This window comes from Ovis canadensis, chromosome 2, assembly GCF_042477335.2.
Source record: "Ovis canadensis isolate MfBH-ARS-UI-01 breed Bighorn chromosome 2, ARS-UI_OviCan_v2, whole genome shotgun sequence".
NCBI lineage: Eukaryota > Metazoa > Chordata > Mammalia > Artiodactyla > Bovidae > Ovis > Ovis canadensis.
This window is the reverse complement of record NC_091246.1, coordinates 135665058-135688052: the sequence shown is the minus strand read 5'-3', so window position 1 is coordinate 135688052 and position 22995 is coordinate 135665058. Positions and strand designations below refer to the sequence as shown.

Sequence of the window (22995 nt, the reverse complement as noted above, 5' to 3'; positions counted from 1 at the left end):
AGAAAAGCTATGACCAACCTAGACAGAATATTAAAAAGAAGAGATATTACCTTGCCCAGAAAGGTCTGTCTAATCAAAGCTATTATTTTTCCAGTACTCATGTGTGGATATGAGAATTGGACCATTAAGAAGGCTGAATGCTGAAGAATTAACGCTTTTGAACTGTGGTGTTGGAGAAGACTCTTAGGATCTGCAAGGAGATCCAACCAGTCCATCCTAAAGGAGATCAGTCCTGGGTGTTCATTGGAAGGACTGATACTAAAGCTGAAACTCCAGTACTTTGGCCACCTCATGCGGAAGAGTTGACTCATTGGAAAAGATTCTGATGCTGGGAGGGATTGGGGGCAGGAGGAGAAGGGGACGACAGAGAATGAGATGACTGGATGGCATCACTGACTCGACGGACATGAGTTTGAGTAAACTACGGGAGTTGGTGATAGACAGGGAGGCCTAGCGTGCTGCGATTCATGGGGTCACAAAGAGTCGGGCACGACTGAGCAACTTGACTGAACTGAACTGAAAGGAAATCAACCCTGAATATTCATTGGAAGGACTGATGTTGAAGCTGAAGCTCCAATACTTTGACCAACTGATACAAAGAGCTGACTCATTGGAAAAGACCCTGATGCTGGGAAAGATGGAAGGCAGAAGGGGACGACAGAGGGCAAGAGAGTTGGAAGGCATCACCGACTCAATGGACACGAGTCTGAGCAAGCTCCGGGAGATGGTAAGGACAAGGAGGCCAGGCGTGCTGCAGTCCTTGGTGTCTCAAAGAGTCAGACATGGCTGAAGGACTGAGCAACAACAATGTGTGTTCATGTTTATGTGTGTGTCTGTCACCTGTGTAGATTCCTGAATCCACCACCACAGGATCCCTCATGTTGACCTTTTATAATCATACCCATTTCCCTCCATCAGGGAAGGGAAGCCATAACACTCAGGAAGCATTAATTATCCTTTAAACTTCTGTCATGTCAAGAATGTTATACAAATAAATGCATTCATTGTATGTACTGATAAATTTGTGTGACTGATTTTTTTCACTAGCGTAATTCCCTAGAGATTCATCCAAGTTGTTACAAGTATCAATAGTTTATTATTCATCTACTAGTTTTATTTTCACACTTCCCTTGATGACTAATGCTGTTGAACAGCTTTTCATGCTCTTATTTCTATCTGTTAATCTTCAGTGAAATTTGTCCTCCTATCTTTTGCCCATTTTCTTACTGGATTGCCCTTTTTCTCTCCCCACTGTTGTGTTTTGAGAGTTCCTCATGTGACTCGATCCTTTGTTGGATACACAGTTTGCGAATATTTTCTAGCTTATATTTTCACTATCTTCCCATGGTATTTTACCAAGCAAAAGTTCTTAATTCTGAATGAAGTCTAATTTATCAATTTCCCTTTTTTGGATCTTGCTTTTGGTGTCAAGTCACAACTCTTTGACTAACCCTAGGTCCCAGAGAATTTCTTCCATTTTTTTTTTCTCTAAAAGTTTTGACATTTTTATGCTTTGCTTTAAATCTAGGATCCATTTTGGTTAATTTTTATATATGGTGTAAACGTTTGTCTCAGGAGTTGTTTTTGTTTTGCTTATAGCTGTGCTATTGCTCCAGCATCCATTTGTTGAAAAGACTATTTTTCCTTCACTGAATTGATTTTGAATTGTCAAGAGTCAGTTGAGCATATCTGTGTGGATCTACAGTTCTGGGTTCTGTAGTTTTGTTTTTTTTTTTTCCATTGATCTACATGTCTATAACTCCACAGTATGTGTATGTCTTAGTCGCTCAGTTCTGTCCGACTCTCTGCAACCCCCTGGACTGCAGCCCACCAGGCTTCTCTGTCCTGGGAATTCTCCAGGCAAGAATACTGGTGTGCACTGTCATCTACTTCTCCAGGGGAACTTCCCGACCCAGGGATCGAACCTGGGTCTCTTGCATCATAGGCATATTCTTTACCATCCGAGCCTCCAGGAAAGACCCTATTCCTCCACAAAACAAAGCAAACAACCAAAAAAACTCCACCACTCTTTTGATGACTTCAGCTATATAGTAAGCCTTGATACTGGACAGAGATTTTTTCCTACTTTATTTCTTTGTCAAGATGGTTTTAGCTGTACAGCTGTGCTTTGCTATATTATTTTAGGTTAAGCTCTCCTGTGTCTACAATAAATCCTGCTGGGTTCTGATAGAAATTGCATGAAACATATAGATCAACTTAGGGAGAACTGCCATTTTAACTATGGTGAGTTTTCCAATTCGTGAATATAGTATATTTCTCTACTCATTTAGGTCTTTGATTTCTTTTCCTAATATTTTGTGATTTCCAGCACATGGATTCTGTACATGTTTTTTTTAAGTATATATCTAAGTACTGATATTTTATTTGGGCATGATTATAAATGATACTGTACTTTTAAGTTTTTATATGTTCATTTTTAGTGATATACAAAGACATGCAACTGGTTTTTATTAGTTGTCTATCATGTAAACTTTCATAGATTCTTTGGGATTTATATATAGACCATCATGTCATCTGCAAAGAGAGAAAATTTTATTTCTTCCTTTCCAATCTGTATGCCTTTTATTTATTTATTTATTTTTCAACCAAGAACTGACTTTTATATTGGCATTCTATAGATTGGGGAACATACGTATCAGTTAAATAATACAAAGAAATACATAATACAAAATACAAAAATACATAATACAAAAAAAAAATTGCTTTCTTATACTGAACATGTCAGGATGGCACCAGACACTATTCATGGATAGTCAAAAATCTCTTTCATTTCTGTCTAAGAGGACGGTCCTGTCAAGCAGTGAATGTTTCATAACCTTAATTTATTAGGAAATGACCAAGCTATTCAACACACTGTCGTCACTTAGTTTAGCACAACGATAGAAAGTCAGGTTTTTCTTGCCTTACTCTGGTGCCCAGAATATCAGGTACTATGCTAAATAAGAGACGGGTAAGTGGACATCATTACCTTGCTCTTGATCTCAGGGAAAAAAACCATCTTTCACCATAAAAATGATGTTAGCTGAGATTTTTGTAAATGTTCTTTATTAAATTGAGGCAATTCCCCTCTGTTCTTAACTTGCTGAGAGTTTTTATCAAAAATGAGTGTTGGGTTTTCTCAAATGCTTTTACTGCAACAATCAATATAACCACATGGTTTTCTTATTTAGCTGTTGATATGGCATTTCATATTTGTTGAGTTTCAAATGTTGAATCAGTCATGCATATCTAGAATAAATCTCATTTGGTTATGGTAAACAATTACATTTATGCATTGACAGATTCAGTTTGTTTATATTTTTTGAGAATTTTTTAGTCTAAGTTCATGAGAGATACTAGCCTGTAGTTTTCTTTTTTTATATTTTATTTGTCTGGTTTTGATATCAGGGTAACTCTGCTCATAAAATAAATTGGGAAGTGTTTATTCCCCTTCTATTTTCTGAAAGAAACTGTGCATAATTGGTGTTTATTTAGAGGTATGATTTTGGTATGATTTTCCAGTAAAACCATGTGTATCTAGAACTTTCCTTTGAGGAGCTTTGTAATTATGAATCCTACAGCTGCAGATTCTGTTCTGTCTCTTCTTTCTTTTTCATTTTTGTCAGTCTTAGTAGAGGCTTGTAAACTTCATTGATCTTTTTCAAAGAGCCAATTTTTTGTTTTATTGATTTTTCTCTGACGCTTTCTTATTTTCACTTCAGAGGTTTCTGCTCTTGATTTTTACCATTTCTTTCTACTTGCTTTGGGATATCATTTCTCTTCTTTTCTAGTTCCTTACAATAGGGGCTTATTGGAGACCTTCTCTCATTTTCTAAAATAAGCATTGAGTGCTATAAATTTCCCTCTTAATGCTATTTTATTAACATCCTAATATTTTTGATATTTAAAAATGTTTTCCATTTTCAAAAATTTTTATTATTTTAAAATTATTTTAAAATATTTTAAATAATTTTATTTCCTTTGGATCTTATTCTTTCACTCATGAATTACTTAAGAAATATGTTGTTTAATTTTCCTGTTGGTTTTCTATTATAGACTTCCAGTTTAATTTCATTATCGTCATGGAACATACTGTTCATAATTACAATTCTTTTCAATATGTTAAGGTTTGTCTTATGGCCCAGAATATGGTGTCTCTTGGTGAATATTCCATGGGCACTTGAGATAAAAAAAAATGTATTCTACTATTGTTGGGTAAAGTGCTATATAAATTAGATGCTGTTGGTTGGTCGAGTTGTTCAGATCTTGTATACCCTTGATGATTTTCTCTCTAGTAATTCTATCAGTTGTTGAGAGAGAGGTGTTAAAGTCTTCAGTTGAGGATATATGTATTTCTTCTTTCAGCTCTATAAGTTTTTGTTTCAAGTATCTTTGAAACTTTTATTTGGTATGTGAGCATTTAGAATCATTATGTCTTCCTAGCAGACTGAGCCTTTTATCACCATGTAATGTCTACCTTTGTGGCTAGTAATCTTCTTTGCTCTAAAGTCTACCTTATCACATATTAATATAGGTAATTCTGCCTTTTAAAATTACTCTTTGCATGGCATATTCTTCTCCATTCTTTTACTTTCAGCCTACTTACATCATTGGCTGTAAAGTGAGTTTCTTGTAGCAGCATATAGCTGGGTAACTTTTAAAATTTGTTCTGAAGCTCTCTGTCTTTTGACTGGTATATTTGGGCCACTTACATTTAAAGATATTATTCATATGTTAGTGTAAAGTCTGACATTTTATTATTTGTTTTCTATTTATGTCCTCTGGTTCTCATTTATTTATTTATTTATTTTTGGTCATACTATGGGTTATTTGAACATTTTTAGAACTCTACCTTAATTTATTTATATTCTGACTGTATTGCTTTCTAAAATTTTCATAGTGCTTGATTATATTACAACCCATCTTAAGTATAAAGTGAAAGTGAAAGTGAAGACGCTCAGTCGTGTCTGACTCTTTGCGATCCCATGGGCTGTAGCCTACCAGGCTCTTCCCTCCATGGGACTCTCCAGGCAAGAGTACTGGAGTGGGTTACCATTTCCTTTATGGGTATTTTAATACCTGTAATTAATACCTGACAATCTACCAGTATCACCATTTAACTAATCAAATGAAAGTATAGAAACTTTACTTCCATTAGGCTCCTTTAACTTACCCACTTTTAATTATTAATTTATTGAGCATCATAAGTTTTGTTTCAGTCATCAAACATGATTTAAGAAGCTTGTAAAGTATAAACAAAAATTTAAAAAAAAGAAGCTTATGAGGAAAACAATAATGTGAGGATTAATTTTATGTGACTGGGTCACAGTATGCCCAGATATTTGGTCAAACATTATTCTGGGTGTTTCTGTGAGTTTGTCTTTGGATGAATTTCACATTGTGTGTTAGCTAAGATGTAGATTTTATTCTGAAAGCAATGAAGGACACTGAAACTTTCTGAACAAGAATTACATGAACGAACTTGCGTAACAGATTGTACTCCCTTGCATTGTGCAGTTAGTGTTTACCACGATGACAGAGGAATCACAGTTAAAGTAGTAAAGAGGGCTTAGGAAATATGTTGGAAAAAGCTAACAAATAAGAAATTTTCATTATAGGAATGTCTTTAGTTAGGATGAACATATATAGACTCATATGTGTATGCATATGTAACTGTATAAATTCTTATTGATTTGTTATATAAATGATTTAATAATCCTATATCTAACCAACTCCATCATGATTCCATCAGTAAAATATACTACCCACAAATCTATTGATTGATGAATTCTGAAGGATTATTAAACAAGCCCACATTTGCATTAATTTTAAGCAGAGAAAAGAGAACATAGGGAGTAGCTTAGAAAAAAATAATTCCCCAAATTAAAAAAAAAAAAACACCATGGAATTAGACAGATTTATCCAATGGATTCCTTTTGGGAACTTATGGAAAGACCTAGAAGTATGAAAAAAATGTGAAAGTAGTTCTCTAGGACTTCCTTTTGTCTAAAAAAGTTAAGGTGATCTCAAAATATTGAAGAAATAAACACAAGAAGCTTGAAGCTAACTATATATTTTTTAAAGAATCAGTTACTTTAAAATTAAGGCTGTACTGAATATAATTTTTAAATTTTTTAATTAAAGTATAGCTGATTATAATATCATGTAATCATGATAAAACATTACATGTTTAATATTATGTAAATTTCAGGTATCGTGTAACAGCACAATTACCTGAAACTTTTAGATTGCTTCCATGTCTTGGCTGCTATAAACAATGCTGCAATGAACACTGAGGTGCATGTATCTTTTCAAATTATGGTTTTCTCCAGATATATGTCCACGAGTGAGACTGCAGTATCATACGGTAGCTTTGTTTTTAGTTTTTTTAAAGAACCTCCATAATGTTCTCCATCATAGTTGTACTAATTCATATTTCCACTAACAGTATAAGAGGGTTCCTTTCTCTCCACGTCTTCTCCGGTGTTTATTATTTGCAAACTTTTTGATGATGGCCATCCTGACTGGTGTGAGGTAGCTTTGATTGACATTTCTCTAATAATCAGTGAGGTTTAGCATCTCTTCATGTGTCTTTTGGTCATCTGTATGTTTTCTTTAAGAAATGTCTATTTAGGTCTTCTGCCCATGTTTTGATTGGATTATTTGTTTTTGTTTTGTTTTTTTAATTGAGCTGTGTGAGCTATTTACATATTTTGGAAATTAATCCCTTATCAGTCACATCATTTGCAACCCATTCTGTAGGTTGTCTTTTCATTTTATTTATGGTTTTATTTGCTATGCAAAAGTTTTTAAGTTTAATTAGGTCCCATTTGTTTATTTTTGTTTTTATTTCCATTACTCTAGGAGACAGAAATAATATTACTACAATTCATGTTGAATTTTGTTAGGTTATCGGAAGACTTAGTGAGGTGTGTAACTACATCAGGGACCTGGGACAGTAGCTCCTGCGCTAAACATTCCATAACCAAATAAGGAGGTCAGTAGCTCCTGCGCTAAACATTCCATACCAAATAAGAAAAATCTATAGGGAAGCAGCATCAGGGGAATGTATGAGCTCAGCTTCGCATGTAACCAATCAGGTAGTGCCAACTATGCCTGTTGCTGGACTAAGGGACAAACTGTATATAAACCACCATACCTCTTTGTTCGGGGTCCAGCCGCATTCTGCTATGTCAGAGAGGCTGGGACCCTGGCGCGCCAGAAATAAACTCCCTTTATGCCTTTTGCATTACTTTGGTGGACTTGTTCATTCGGTCGGGTAGGGGACACGGACACGGAGCATAACATTTGGGGGCTCGTCCGGGATCTCCGCCCCACCGGAGGAATAATTCCCCTGGTAAGAGGGAGAAGCCCCGCTGAGAGGCAAAGAGCTCTGAACTCCGAAGCACCGGTGCTAATAGTCCAGGCCTAGATTAAGTCCGGGGCCCAGTATCGTACTGGGGAGGCATCTAGGTGTGAGAGACAAGGCAAGCCCAGCGTAAGGCCGAGTCCCCGGTAGCGTACCGGGAAGGCGGCTGGCACTGAGGACGTCCTGACGGTAAGACATTTGCAAATAGAAAAGGGGTCTCTAGTGCTAAAAGAGACTGAATTGGAATCTGTTTGTTGTGTCATTTTTGTGACTCTGTGTGCCGGCACTGTCTGTGTGAGTGTCTTGTTGTCATTGTCTGTGTTCTCTGTACCCATGGGGCAATCTACTTCTACTCCGCTGTCCCTGATGACTGACCATTTTTCTGATTTTAAGTCTAGAGCTCGGAATCTTTCGTTACTAGTAAAGAAGAGCAAACTGGTGACGTTCTGTTCCGCCGAATGGCCCACCTTTGATGTCGGATGGCCACAAGAGGGAACCTTCAATCCCCAGATCATCCAGGCAGTTAAAGAGAGGGTGCTTACTCCTGGTCCTGCTGGGCACCCAGACCAGACTCCCTACATTCTGGTCTGGCAGGATCTAGTGAAGAACCCACCGGAATGGCTTAAACCCTTCGTTCTTGCTTCTCCTAAACCTCCCCGTCCCTCTTCCCCGGCTCCAACCTTACTAAACCCACAGGTGCTAGTCATGAAAGCGTCTGAGAAAACGAAAGAAAACCAGGACGAAAAACGACCCAAGCCGGTGTTCCAGGAATCTTCCTCTCTGTACCCTAATTTGATTGACTTGGAAACCGAACTGTCCCCACCCCCGTACGCGGATCCAAATCCACCTTTGCTTCCACAGGTTCCTCAAGTCTCGTCGGGAGAAGCCCAGAGGAGGGCCGAGCCCTCAGCTCCCCCTAGGGGAGGAGGCCCCGCCCAGGGAACTCGGGGAAGGGCAAGGGAGATGGCTAGCGAAGCGGAGGAGGAAGGCCCGGAATTGCCCTCCTCCACTGTTCATGCGTTTCAGGTCCGGGCGGGGCCAGCCAGAGAGGGTGGGGAACGCACATATCAGTACTGGCCTTTTGCTACTAGTGATTTGTACAATTGGAAAACCCAAACCCCCTCTTTCTCTGAGAAACCTCAAGGTCTTATTGATCTTTTAGAATCTATCCTCTTTACTCACAACCCCACTTGGGATGATTGCCAACAACTGCTACAAGTACTTTTCACTACAGAAGAGCGTGAACGGATCCTGTCAGAAGCCCGAAAAAATGTGCCGGGGGTAGATGGGAGGCCCACAATACAGCCTCACCTCATTGAAGAGGGGTTCCCCTTGGTGCGACCCAACTGGGACTTCGAACGCGTTGAAGGTAGGGAGCGTCTCCGAGTATACCGTCAGATCCTCATGGCTGGCCTTAGAGCGGCCGCCAGAAAACCAACTAATTTGGCCAAGGTAAATTCGGTGAGGCAAGAGCCAAATGAGAGCCCGGCAGCCTTCCTTGAAAGGATAATGGAAGCTTTTAGACAGTATACCCCCATGGACCCCCAGGCAGATGAGTCTAGGGCAGCAGTCATGCTAGCATTTGTAAATCAGGCAGCCCCCGATATTAGGAGAAAGTTACAAAAGATAGAGAGGCTCGGTAAACAGTCCCTACAAGATTTAGTGAGGGCAGCAGAGAGGGTTTTCAATCATAGAGAGACCCCGGAAGAAAGAGAGGACCGCATTAGAAGGGAAGACAGAGAATTTAGGGCTGAAGAAAACCGTAAAAATCAAAAGGAGCTGGCTCAGATATTTTTCGCTGGGATTGAAAACAAAAATAGATCCCAAAAAGGGAAAAAGCCAGATTCAAAAACTGAGGAGAAACCTGCAAGGCGCAAGCTTGAAAAGAACCAATGTGCATTTTGTAAAGAGTTTGGACATTGGAAAGATAAATGCCCCAAGAAAAACCTAAAAGAGGGGCCAAAAAATTCCAAGAACGAGACCCCCCCTCCTGACAGTCATATCCTCTACGTAGGAGAGGATAGTGACTAGGGGGGTCAAGGCTCGACGCCCCTCCCCGAGTCCTGGATAACTATAAATGTGGAGGGGAAACCGGTTGGCTTTATGGTAGACACGGGAGCTCAATACTCAGTCTTAAACCAAAGAGATGGGCCTATGTCTAAGAAAAGTAGCTGGGTACAGGGAGCAACCGGGACTAAGCGATATGGATGGACTACAAAACGGCATGTGAATTTGGGGACCCACCAAGTAACTCATTCCTTTCTGGTGATACCCGAATGCCCAGTGCCCTTGCTGGGAAGAGATTTACTGTCTAAAGTGAATGCCCAAATTCATTTTGGCCATGGACAAGTGTCAGTTTTAGATGGAACCGGGCACCCTCTACAGGTTCTGTCTCTGGCATTGAAGGATGAATACAGACTGTACTTGCCAGAGGCCCCAGCGACAGTAAGTCCTGAAGTACAGCCATGGGTTCAAAGATACCCTCAGGCCTGGGCTGAAACAGCAGGAATGGGATTGGCCAGACAGAGACCCCCTATTGTTGTGGAGTTAAAAGCGGGTGCCACACCAGTGAGGGTACGGCAATATCCCATGAGTCAAGAAGCCCAGCGAGGAATCACTCCTCACATACAACGCCTCACAGACGCTGGGGTCTTAAAGAGATGCCGGTCCCCATGGAACACCCCCCTGCTTCCCATAAAGAAGCCTGGGGGAACTGATTTTAGACCAGTTCAAGACCTGCGAGAGGTCAACAAGCGGGTGAGTGACATCCATCCTACGGTTCCTAACCCTTATACATTGCTAAGCAGTTTGCCACCAAGCTACGTATGGTATACTGTTTTAGATTTAAAAGATGCCTTTTTCAGTCTGCCTCTCGCCCTGGCGTGCCAAGAAATCTTCGCCTTCGAATGGCTAGAAGACGGTGGACAGACTCCTGTGCAGCTGACGTGGACTCGCCTACCACAGGGGTTTAAGAACTCACCCACGTTGTTTAACGAGGCCTTAGATGAAGACCTCCGTGAGTACCGGGTTGAACACCCTACCATTGTTTTATTACAATATGTTGATGACCTTATGCTGGCGGCGACTACAGAAAAAGAGTGCCAGGAGGCAACAGGTGACCTTCTCCAAACCCTTGGGACTTTAGGTTACAGGGCTAGCGCCAAAAAGGCCCAGATCGTCAAGCAAGAGGTTACATACCTTGGTTACAAGATAAAACAGGGCCAGAGGTGGCTAACACAGGCTATGAAAGACACCATCCTTCAGATCCCTGAACCTACCACTCCTAGGCAAGTGAGGGAGTTTCTGGGAACTGTAGGATATTGCCGATTGTGGATCTTGGGGTTTGCAGAAAAAGCCAGGCCCTTATATGAAGGGACCAAAGAAAACAAAAACTGGAAATGGACTGAATCAATGAAAACGGCTTTTCAGGAGCTCAGGCGTGCCTTGCTGGAAGCTCCTGCCCTGGCCCTTCCTGACCCATCTAAGCCGTTCCAATTATTTGTGGATGAAAAGCGAGGGATAGGAAAAGGGGTACTAACACAGAAATGGGGACCTTGGAAGCATCCCATAGCCTACCTTTCAAAGAAATTAGACCCAGTGGCAGCCGGGTGGCCACCTTGCCTCCGAATTATTGCAGCCACCGCGCTTCTAGTTCATGATGCTGATAAGCTGACTTATGGCCAGAAACTCTTGGTTTACACTCCTCATGCTATAGAGAGAGTCCTGAAACAACCTCCGGGCAAATGGATTTCCAATGCCCGCTTAACACACTACCAGGCCTTGCTGCTCGACACCTCCCGGATTCATTTTCAAACACCCTGCACTCTAAACCCAGCTACTCTTTTGCCCAATCCGGAAATAGATAGCCCCCTCCACGATTGTGACGAGATACTAGCCGGAGTAACAGCAGTACGAAAGGACTTAACAGACACGCCACTGGATAACAGTGACCTAATATGGTTCACAGATGGAAGCAGTTATGTTAGAGATGGACAGAGACGGGCGGGAGCCGCAATAGTAGATGACTCTGGACAGACGATATGGGCAGAGACTCTTTCCCCAGACACCTCAGCCCAAAGAGCAGAGTTAATTGCCCTGATTCAGGCATTAGAGAGAGCTAAAGGTAAAAGAATAACTATTTTCACTGACAGTCGCTATGCTTTTGGCACGGTGCACATTCAGGGCCCGATTTATCGGGAACGCGGGTTTTTAACAGCTGAAGGAAAAGAGATCAAAAACTTACCAGAAATCCGTCGACTTCTGGAAGCTGTGCAGTTGCCTCGAGCTGTATCAATAGTACATGTACCTGGACATCAAAAGGGGGACAGCCTCACAGCCCGAGGAAATCGTGCCGCTGATTTGGCGGCTCGGAAGGCGGCTGACAAAGAGTACACCGCTCCAGTGCTGGCAATCGGACTTCCGCCCCCAGGTATGGGAACTTTGCCCCCAACCCCTGAGTATTCGTCCACAGACCTGGCCTGGATCCAGGAATATCCCAACCTCCAACAAGGAAAGGATAAATGGTACCAGGACTCCGATGGCTACTTGATACTTCCTGCTCAGTTGGGACGACAACTGTGTGAACATCTGCACTCATCTACTCATCTGGGAGAGAAAAAGACTCTGCTGCTTTTTCAAACCGCGCGCCTATGATTTCCCCGGCACCAAACAACCGTAAAAAACATAGTACAAGCTTGTAAGGCATGCCAACAGATGAAGCCAGGAAAGAGGCAACACGCAGGACTGAGGTATCGAGGGGAAGGCCCAGGACAGCACTGGGAGATAGATTTTACTGAGGTAAGGCCAGGCAAGTATGGTTACCGCTACTTGCTAGTGTTGGTAGATACCTTCTCAGGGTGGGTAGAGGCTTTTCCTACTAAGGGAGAAACTGCAATGGTAGTGGCTAAAAAGATTTTAGAAGAGATAGTACCCAGGTTTGGCCTGCCGGTGACCGTTGGCTCTGATAATGGCCCTGCTTTTGTGAGCCAAATAATACAGAACCTTGCCCGGGCTCTAGGAACTAAGTGGAAATTACATTGTGAATACAGCCCACAGAGCTCGGGGCAAGTTGAAAGAATGAATCGGACCCTAAAAGAAACTTTAACTAAATTGGTTATGGAGACTGGCGGGGACTGGGTGACTCTCCTTCCCTTCGCCCTTTTTCGCGTGCGTAATACTCCTTATCAGCTCAATTTGACCCCATTTGAAATTCTGTATGGGCGCCACCCTCCCGTATGTCCAAAATTTGAAGGGAAAAAGTTTCCACTTCCCACCTTGGGACAATTCCAGGAGGCTTTGATGGCTTTGGGCAAAGTACATTCTCGCGTCTGGAAACTACTCCGAGAGGTACATGAGGGTCAAGGTGAGGGAATTAGCCCCTCACATAACATTGGCCCCGGGGACTGGGTGTGGGTCAAAAGGCACCACGCCAGGGCACTAGAACCCAGATGGAAAGGTCCTTATGTTGTTCTTCTTACCACCCCAACTGCCTTGAAGGTCGACGGTATCGGGCCCTGGGTGCATTGCAATCACGTACGCCCAGCTACTTCAGCCGAACAAGAAGACGCGAAAAGACAATGGGAAGCGTCTCTACACCCGTCCAACCCTTTAAAATTGAAGATCCAGCGCCGGCCGCAGGACCGACGAGACTCATCTGGACCGTCATCTGGATGACTGTGTTGCTTTGTCCTGTGACTGCCAGTGTGAACCCCCACCAACCTGTTAAGATCACCTGGACGCTCTGGAACGGACTGACTCGAGAGGTACTCAATTTGACCACCGGAATTCACCCCCCTAATACGTGGTGGCCGGATCTGTATTTCAACCTCAAAGACCTTATAAAGACTACTTGGACAGCGGCCCAGACCAGAAACTTTGGATTCTGGGCATGTCCCGGACACCTAAAGAGACATAATTGGGAGACTTGTGGGGGGCTGCAACATTATTTCTGTTGGTCCTGGAGCTGTGTGACCTCCAATGATGGGAGATGGAAATGGGAGGTCGGGAACCGGGACTTAGTCAATTTCTCGTTTGTCCAGCCCTATCGCGGGCCCTGGAACCAAGATTACCAAAACCTGTTCGGAGATTATGTCGGGCGGCAATGGGAACTGCACTGGAGCCCAATTGCTCAGGTAAAAGTAATGTTCAACCAGGAAGCGGCTAAACTGGAGAGGTCTTGGGTCTCCGGGCTATCATGGGGCCTCCAACTCTACGCTGAGTGGTTTGAAGCAAAGCCTGGGGGAATTCTGGTTATTAGTCAGACAATAGAACCGATATTAGTACACAGTATTGGACCTAATAAGGTAGAGAAATTAGGTGCTGTGACCCTATCAACCACAACCCACCCAACTTCGTTGACTTTAACTAAACCTAACAAGGATGAAGCTCTTGCTGAGACAGACCCGTTGTGGAAATTAGTCAAGGCTGCATACACCACCTTAAACCAGACTCATCCTGAGGCAACTAGATCCTGTTGGTTATGTTACAACGTAGCTCCCCCATACTATGAAGCCATAGGCCTCAGTGCTTCTTACAGCTTGGTCAACGCCTCAGATCCCTCCCAGTGTCAATGGGGAGACCGCAAGGTAGGACTCACGATGAGGCAGGTATGGGGAAAGGGGCTATGTATAGGCACAGTGCCGTCAGATAAAACCCCCCTATGTGTCAATGTCACAAGATCTGTAAACGGGCCTCTGGCTAGCTGGATGATTCCCCAGATGGGAGGATGGTGGGTATGTTCCAGAACCGGGTTGACCCCTTGTGTACATGAGTCAATTTTTGATCCCAAAGAAGAATTTTGTGTCATGGTAGCAGTAGTACCTAAAATAATATACAGGTCGGAAGAAACTGTGTACGACTATTGGGCCCATAGGTCAACCCTCATTCAGCAAGAAAGAGCATATAAAATTAAAAGAGAACCCCTTACTGCAATTACTATAGCCACTATGTTTGGCTTAGGGATAGCCGGAGCTGGAACTGGAATTACAGCTTTGTCTATGCAAAGTCAAGGATTTAACTCTTTAAGGGCAGCGATAGATGAAGATATCACCCGACTAGAACAGTCTATAAGTCATTTAGAGTCTTCTTTAACTTCCTTGTCTGAAGTAGTTTTGCAAAATAGAAGAGGGCTAGATTTGCTATTTCTACAACAGGGGGGACTTTGTGCCGCCCTGGGAGAGGAATGTTGTTTTTACGCAGACCATACAGGTATAGTTAGAGAATCTATGGCCAAAGTGAGAGAGGGGCTAGCCCAGCGTAAACGAGAGCGGGAGGCCCAACAAGGATGGTTTGAGTCTTGGTTTCAACAATCCCCTTGGCTGACTACTTTAATCTCAACCTTACTAGGACCCTTGATAATCCTTCTAATAATGCTCACGTTCGGTCCCTGCATCATCAACAGACTTGTAGCCTTTGTAAAAGAACGTATTAACACAGTGCAGTTGTTTGTGCTACGGCAACAATATCAAACTATACCACCGGGAACAGAGGAAGATTCCTCTGTATGATCAAAGAACAGGGGGGAATGTTAGGTTATCGGAAGACTTAGTGAGGTGTGTAACTACATCAGGGACCTGGGACAGTAGCTCCTGCGCTAAACATTCCATAACCAAATAAGGAGGTCAGTAGCTCCTGCGCTAAACATTCCATACCAAATAAGAAAAATCTATAGGGAAGCAGCATCAGGGGAATGTATGAGCTCAGCTTCGCATGTAACCAATCAGGTAGTGCCAACTATGCCTGTTGCTGGACTAAGGGACAAACTGTATATAAACCGCCATACCTCTTTGTTCGGGGTCCAGCCGCATTCTGCTGTGTCAGAGAGGCTGGGACCCTGGCACGCCAGAAATAAACTCCCTTTATGCCTTTTGCATTACTTTGGTGGACTTGTTCATTCGGTCGGGTAGGGGACACGGACACGGAGCATAACAAATTTCACATTTGAATTTACAGACTGAGTAAAACAAATTCCTCCTTCTTTATGCATGGGTCTCATCCAGTCAGTTGTAGGCCTGAATAGGACAAAAGGCTGACCGTCCCCTGAGTAAGAGGGAATCCTCCTGCCTGACTGCCTTCAACCTGGGCTACCAATTTTTTCTTGTCTTCCAATTTAAACTGAAACAGCAGTTTTTTTCTGATCTCAAGCCTGCCAGTTTGGGGACTGGAACTACACCATCAGACCTCTTGGGTCTCTTGCTTTTTGATTGCAGATCTTGGGACTTGTCAGCCTCCATGATCACTTGAGCCAATTCTTTTAATAAGTATTCTTATATATGTATGTGTGCGCATGTGCACACACACACACACACACACACACACACCCTATTGATTCTGCTTCTCTGGAGAACCCTTGCTGCTGCTGCTGCTGCTGCTAAGTCTCTTCAGTCGTGTCTGACTCTGTGCGACCCCATAGACGACAGCCCACTAGGCTCCCCTGTCCCTAGGATTCTCCAGGCAAGAACACTGGAGTGGGTTGCCATTTCCTTCTCCAATGCATGAAAGTGAAAAGTGAAAGTGAAGTCGCTCAGTCGTGTCCGACTCTTAGCGACCTCATGGACTCCAGCCTACCAGGCTCCTCCGCCCATGGGATTTTCCAGGCAAGTGTACTGGAGTGGGGTGCCAAGTGCCTTCTCCGCTGGAGAACCCTTACTGACACAGTTATTGTATGCACCTATATTTTTGCTTTTTCTCTGTTTAATTTTTATTGAAGTATAATTGCTTTACAATGTTTATTTCTGCTTTTTCAGTCATTTCTTCCTTCCTGAAGCTCTAAGGTGTATTCTTCTACCATGTCCTTTCTATTTGAAAAACTTCCTTTGGTCAGCCTTTAAAGGCAAACCTGCTAATGATAAATTCCCTGGTGGCTCAGATGGTAAAGCGTCTGCCTACAATGCAGGAGACCCAGGTTCGATCCCTGGGTTGGGAAGATCCTTGGAAAAGGAAATGGCACCCCACTCCATTACTCTTGCCTGGAAAATCCCATGGATGGAGGAGCCTGGTAGGCTACAGTCCATGGGGTTTTCACTTTCTTACAAAACTTATCACATGTGGTAACAAAAACTGACTCTCAGGCAGTATGGGGTGCCTCTTTCCTGGAAGTTCCATCTAGATTTGGAGTCGGGAACAGAGGGTGCTTATAGGGTTACGTAGTGCGAAGGCTCAGATAGGAGAGTTTATGGCCTGGTTGTCGCTTCTGCACACAGGCATCTGCTGGGAGATTTTGCTTTCTGTCTGGTATTTATCTTCTGGCACTGTGAGGGTGTTCCCTGGTTAACAACTATGAGGGACCTTCAGGTAGGCCTGCACTTTGCTCATGGTACATGGGAAACATTGCACGGCCACTGCTCCAATCCCAGACGCTGTAAAAGCTGCTTCCTTGCTCCTCCCAGGAGCTCCTCTAAGGTCCCCAGGCTCATCCAGCAGCCTCTGGGCTCACTAAGCTCACAGGCAGTCAGAAGCCTGCTTCAGGTCCATCTGCTCACCTTGCTAGGGACCAGGAACACCAGTCTTTGTGGATCACTAGAGGGATAGAAGCCTGCAACTATTTTGTCCAAAACCAAGAGTTATCTGTGGTTCTCTGTTATTTCCACCTCTCCTTGGTTCTGGAAGGGGAAAGGCGTAGGGATCCTTCTCACGCAGACAAAGTTATTTAAGCTCTTTTTGCTTCCCCTCTAATTCTTCTTTCTGTAGCCCAGAGTGTTCTAAAATAGTTTTAGGTACACTCTAAGCATCTTCCTATTCTTCCAAAAGGAACATACTAAATTCTAAATTTAGTGAAAGAACTGCCAGTGGTTAAGGGTCAGTCACCTCTTATTCAGAAAAATGGCTCAAGTCCCAACTAGCCACCCTGTGCACCCCACACCTAACCTGCCAACCCCAAAAGCATAACAAGACTGACAGAGAGAAGGGGAAGTTCCCTCTGAAGTTACCAGTTGTTGGAAGGCTATGTCTACAACTCTCCTCTGGGGAGGAGACATGCTTCTGTTTTCCTCCCTGTGTTAATCTGCTCAGGCTGTTTTAACAAAGTACCACAGACTGGGTGGCTTACCAATACAGATTTATCATCTCACAGTTCTGGAGGCCAGGAGTCCAAAATGAAGGTACTGCGGGATGGGTTCTTGCTGACGGAAGGGCCGGTTCCAGGCCTCTCTCCTCAGTGTGAAGATGATTCCCTTCCCCCTGTGTTTTCACATCATCTTCCCTATGTGTGTACCTGTCGTTCAACCCAGATTCCCCTTTTTATAAGGACACCAGTCATACTGGATTAGAGTCAACACTAATGACCTTGTTTTAATTTAATTTCCTTTGTAAAGATTTCTATCTCCAAATAAGGTCACATCCTGAAGTACTGGGGATTAGGACTCCTGTATATCTTTTCTTTTTGAGGGATAAGTGTAAGTCCCTAAAGCCAAGTGATGAGCACAAAGGGGAGATTGGCGTTTTGTTCCCTGATGAAGTACCTGATTTGTCAGTGGACTTGCCGGCCTCCCCTGTGCTGCCTGAGCAGGTAAGAGAAATGTGGAGGGAAGCCCCCCAGCTCCAGCTACTCCACCTCTACCTGCCTGGGCCCCAGTAGCTCTAGGTTTTCAAGAAGAATGTTAGTTGTCAGGTGGATTCTGCACATGACCTCAAGCCCCAAGAACTGGCACACAGATGAGAGAGGAGGACACAACCTTGCCAGGGATAACTCTGTGGGAAAAAGAGGCACACACAGTGGGGGGATAGTCTTTTGCTACCAACTTAAGGTAAGCTGGAAGATACAGCTAAATCTCAGGGACTCCCCATGTCTATGGGACCGAAGGGAACTCTTCATCCACAGGCTCTGTTAGGAGCAACTGTGACCCACAACCAGAATAGCAATTACCTAGATGAGTAGCTTGGAGGGCTGCAGTCCAGGTGGTCACAAAGAGTCGGACACGACTGAGCAACTACGTATGCATGTGCGCATGCACCAAGAATGGCCCACAACTTTGTCAAGGCTGTAGGGCAAGGCCACCTCCCCCACACCTCCATAATTCCAGGGGGGGAATAGATAGGCAATTGGTCAAAACTGAGGAAAGGGCCTGGAAATAAGTCAAACCATGCCAGGCTTGCTCTCCACTGAGTTGAGACTCTCAACGATAACGTGCACACGCCCGCACAGCGGCACTAAGGTATATTCCCCTCTAGGGCCTGTTGTTTCCCTTGGCATGAGACCATGGGCAGTCTCCCCTTTCACAGGGTTACATTAAATATGACTTTTAATGACTATGGCTTCTATCAATCATCTTACAATGTAATAATATGTATTTAACCTTTCTTCTATTGGACATTCAGGATACAGTTTGTATTTTCAAATTATAGATCGTCATAATCATCTTTGTACATACATCTATGTCCAATTTCTATTTCAAAGAGAAGACATTATTATCCTCAGTTTTTTTCAGATGGGAGGATTAATGCTAACCAATTTCAGATGTTAAGTGACTTGCCTTCATCACATGCTAAACCCAAGTCTTCTGAATCACTATGTTATCAGTAAATGAAAACACTCCTTTCTGCCTAATGTAAAACTTGAAAAGCTATCTCATTTTCTCACCCATTTTACTATATATTAATATACTGTGTTCTACTAGATAATGAGCTATGTTTTATTTATAGAATATTATCCATAATATTCTGTATACATCTTAACTAAATGTATTTTATATCAGCTGGATAATTTCATTAGCATGAGAGAAAGATGGAAAAATTCATGAATTGGAGCTTTAAATATCTGTTTTCAAAGCCCATTAGAGAGAGGTAGTTTACCATGATAGTAACCATTTGTGACCACATATATATTACAGCACATGGGTCTGAATTTAATCTGAGTTTATCACACAGTAAAAGACAGCAGCAAAGTAGTGCTGAAGAATTATGGCCTCACTATTTCTTAAATATGGTTGGAACTCTGATCTGCCATTTCCATGCTGTAAAAACCTGAATAAATTTTATCTCTGCACCTCTGTTCCTATTCTATAAATTAGGAATAATCTTAGTACCTACCTCAGGGTTCATGAGAAGATTAAATGAGAAAATTCCTATAAGGTTCTTATTTTAGGGACAAAATATGCTCCACAGAAAATGTTCCATGAATGTTATCTATTAATATTACTTCTTTTAGAAACCACAGGTTAACATAGATATTGGATTCAGGGTTATTTACCCTCTGATTTAGATGCAAGAGACTCATCAGTTTTTACCCTCAGTTGAGTTCAGTTCAGTTGCTCGGTCATGTCCAACTCTTTGCCCCATGAACTGCAGCACGCCAGGCCTCCTTGTCCGTCACCAACTCCTGGAGTTTACTCAAACTCATGTCTGTTGAGTCGGTGATGCCATCCAACCATCTCATCCTCTGTCGTCCCCTTCTCCTCCTGCCCCCAATCTTTCCCAGCATCAGGGTCTTTTCAAATGAGTCAGCTCTTCGCATCAGGTGGCCAAAGTATTGGAGTTTCAGCTTCAACAATACCAACTATATTTTTAACATGTAAATACAGACACACTAATGCATCTGCAAATATTTATAAAAATTATCATCATAATAAGTAAATAGAAAACAGAAAAGTAATCTTTCTCAATTATAACAAAGGGCTTCCCTGGTGGCTCAGATGGTAAAGGTTCCACCTGCAGTACGGAGACCTGGGTTTGATCCCTGGGTTGAAAAGATCCCCTGGAGGAAGGCATGGCAACCCACTCTAATATTCTTGCCTGGAGAATCCCCATGGACAGAGGAGCCTGGTGGGCTACAGTCCATGGGGGTCACAAAGAGTCAGACATGACTGAGCAACTAAGCACAGCACATTATAATAAATGTGTAATCCTGTAAGTTCCTATAAGTAAATCCTGTAAGTTCCTATAAGTTCTTTCACAATATGATAAATATTGACTGAGGAAAATAATGAAATTAAATCATATACTGGGTAAACAGAAGTTAGGTTTAGCTAGAAATACAAAATTGATTACAGCAAACACACACAAGCCCCTTTTGCTGGAGCTCAATATGGATCATGATATAACTTCATGAAATCAAGCAGTATGTAACAGCACCAAGTGAAATTCCTACAAAGGGCTGTACCCCAACACATCTCTTCAAGTTGAAGCCTCATTACCAAAGCAAACACTTGCTGGAGAAGAATTTGGAGTTTTCTCCCACTCTTAGGAGGAGGATTATTCTGGCCTCCCAGGTAAACCTGTGGAAGATACCTACTTTCTGTAGAAATCTTCACCATGGAAAATAGTACACTTCACATTTTCTTTAGTTATGTCAGAGATGAGGTTACCCAAAGACCATCAATGGGGAAGAGGCAGCCTTGCCCGAGGATAAAGGATTTGTAAGACTGTGAAGAAATCTGGGCCGTTTCAGGAATGAGAAAATCCCTAAGCCTCCACTTCTGCCCAGCCCACAGGAAAGGGTGAGAGGCAAGAGGCAGGGAAAGAGCTTGCCGCGGCGCTGGACCTCAGAGGTAAGCCTTGTTGGTTTTGGCAATGCCTGTTCCCGTTGTTAGAACACGGCCGGCATGCGGCTGCCAACTCCCAAAAAGAATATAAGGCTTGTAGCACACAAGAGGAATGCTCCTTTCCTGTATCACAGGGTGTTATAAATAAAGCTGGAGCTTTTTATATACAATCTAATAGTATGCTACTCAATGGGAAGCAGAGGAAGGAGATGAAAGAAAGCCTCATTTTGCAGAAAGGAGAAAAAATGGACATCACCATTCATCTGAAACACATTTCAAAATAAGTCAAGGAATGATTGCATGCTATGGAGATATAGAATTAAGCCTACAATCCAACATACAAATTGTGTGTATGTGTGTATATATGTGTGTGTGTGTGTGTATATATATATGTATATATTTGTGCCTAGTATAATATAGATTAATAGCAATTTTTAAATGTATTCTGAGAAGTAACAAACAGCTCTTGGATTTTACCTGTAGGAAGAAGAATATACGCTGTGGCAGTAGTTTTAAGGTGAAAGATAAGCCATGCTCTAAATCCTTCGTTTTCTAGAGCGGAAGCATTTCTCCCAGCAGGAAATGGGGCCCCAGGCCCCTACCTACCTGTGCTGGTGTGGGTACTGGGGCTGGCTGGGGGTGGCGGCCCGGAGCCCTGGGCTGGGGATGAGGGCTGTCCATCACTCAGCTGCTTGACTCGCTTGCGGTGAGATTTGCCATTGTAATGGACCTGGGCCTGGGCTGCAGAGTTTAGCTGGATGTTGCACACCTCACAGAAGGAGAAGAGAATTTTCTTTTTCTCTTGACTCAGCTGGTCCTCAGGCCTGTCGTTCTTTATCCCTTTTTCTTCAAAGCCCCTTAGAAAAGTTGCCATATTCATAATTCCATCTTCAGAGTAGTTGTCAGGGCTTAAGGAATACTTCATACCTTAAAAAAAAGTACAAATGCTTGTAAAATATATGCCTTCTTATTTTCTAGTATGATTATGATTAGTTTTCATGGTATGGTTTAAGCTAAAGTCTCCCAGCTACTCAGCAGTCATGCTTGGAAAAAATCATCCAAAGTACTTACCTGAGCAGACATGATCTTTGCACATGTGCTCCCTCTGTCTGGAGCATTTTCCACTCCTTCCTGTCGCCTTCTCCCATCACCTCTCAGTTCTTTTGCCCTTTTAACTCCTGCCTACCCCAAGACCTTAGCTGGTGCATTACTCTCTCCGGGAAAGTTGTCTGACCCTGGAAATAAGCAGATTCCTGTCTACATGCGCTATGTGACCTCCCTTCAGAACACCTCACCCTGTCTACTTCCTATGTATGTGTGCAGTCATTTGGTTTAAGTTTGTTTCCCCAACAGAGTGTGAACTCTGGGGGCAGCGGGGCATAAACCTCATTTCTGGATCTGTTTAAGGAAAGGATAAAGGGTGCTATGAATCCATACTGTCAGAAGGGATATGTGTAGACACAGAGGTATATATGATACACACACACACCCCCACACCGGCCAACAAATATACACTCTACCTAGGGGAGGAGGTGAGCAGCAAAGACTAAAACACATTATGTTTGAAACTTACATTGGGTTGTATTCCAAAAGCCCCTTTATAAGTCAGCCAGTGAGAATTTGAACATATTTTCTTATAGATGAAGTGAAACAAATTGTTTTTAGGTGTCCAGATTAGCCCATAAACATCAATTTAGTCTTTGATGAGGCTGAAATGCAGAACATCTGAAATACAAAATAATAAAAATACGATATATGGTAATCCAACAATTGAAAAATAGAAAAAAGTAAAACAGACTAAGATAACATTTGGTTTAAGTGCTGATTTTCATTTATCTAGACAAGGATATAATGATAAATTATAATCTAAGTAAAGATTTTAAAGGAGCCTTTCCAGTACCTGAAGAACCTTGAGTAATGAAGATAGCCTCGGCTTTTTATTTTGTTCAGTTCCACTTTAACATATGTAATTTTTTTCATTTTAGTTAATACCAATATTACCCGTGTTTTGTACATATCAATGTGACTATTACCATGTTTTCGGTTCTCAACTAGAATAAAGAAAAAGATACTCTCATAGAGGAAAGAGGAGAACGATATTCAAGAATATTTGGGCAAAAACTAAGTGAAAGGGGGCATCCATGAAAAAGA

The 22995-nt window shown here is 42.6% G+C and overlaps 2 protein-coding genes and 1 non-coding gene across 4 annotated transcripts in view; 2 read left to right on the top strand and 1 right to left on the bottom strand.

Annotated features, from left to right (window-relative positions):
- ZNF385B (zinc finger protein 385B) overlaps window positions 1-22569 on the bottom strand; it is a 362959-nt gene extending 340390 nt beyond the window's left edge. Inside the window, exons 1-2 of one of the 2 annotated variants that reach the window (XM_069574271.1) lie at window positions 22418-22569; window positions 21451-21771 (exon numbers count right to left, since the gene is read on the bottom strand). In XM_069574271.1, the coding sequence (XP_069430372.1) occupies window positions 21451-21769 (319 nt within the window). In that variant the 5' untranslated portion in view covers window positions 21770-21771; window positions 22418-22569. Of the gene's footprint in view, window positions 1-21450; window positions 21772-22417 lie in introns of those variants that run through there. The other variant, XM_069574279.1, reaches the window with a different exon arrangement.
- Window positions 11856-15236, top strand: LOC138432752 (MLV-related proviral Env polyprotein-like). Its single transcript, XM_069574270.1, has 2 exons — window positions 11856-12166; window positions 12866-15236. The coding sequence occupies exon 2, from the start codon at window positions 12946-12948 to the stop codon at window positions 14872-14874; it is 1929 nt and encodes a 642-aa protein (XP_069430371.1). The 5' UTR covers window positions 11856-12166; window positions 12866-12945; the 3' UTR covers window positions 14875-15236.
- TRNAC-ACA (transfer RNA cysteine (anticodon ACA)) lies at window positions 16221-16292 on the top strand. The gene has a single exon. It is a non-coding gene; the product is annotated as a tRNA-Cys (tRNA).
- Window positions 22570-22995: the final 426 nt, after the last annotated feature.

What these genes read in the sequence shown, in the direction of transcription:
- LOC138432752 (XM_069574270.1), top strand. Translation starts at nt 12,946, where the DNA reads ATGGGAAGCGTCTCTACACCCGTCCAACCCTTTAAAATTGAAGATCCA.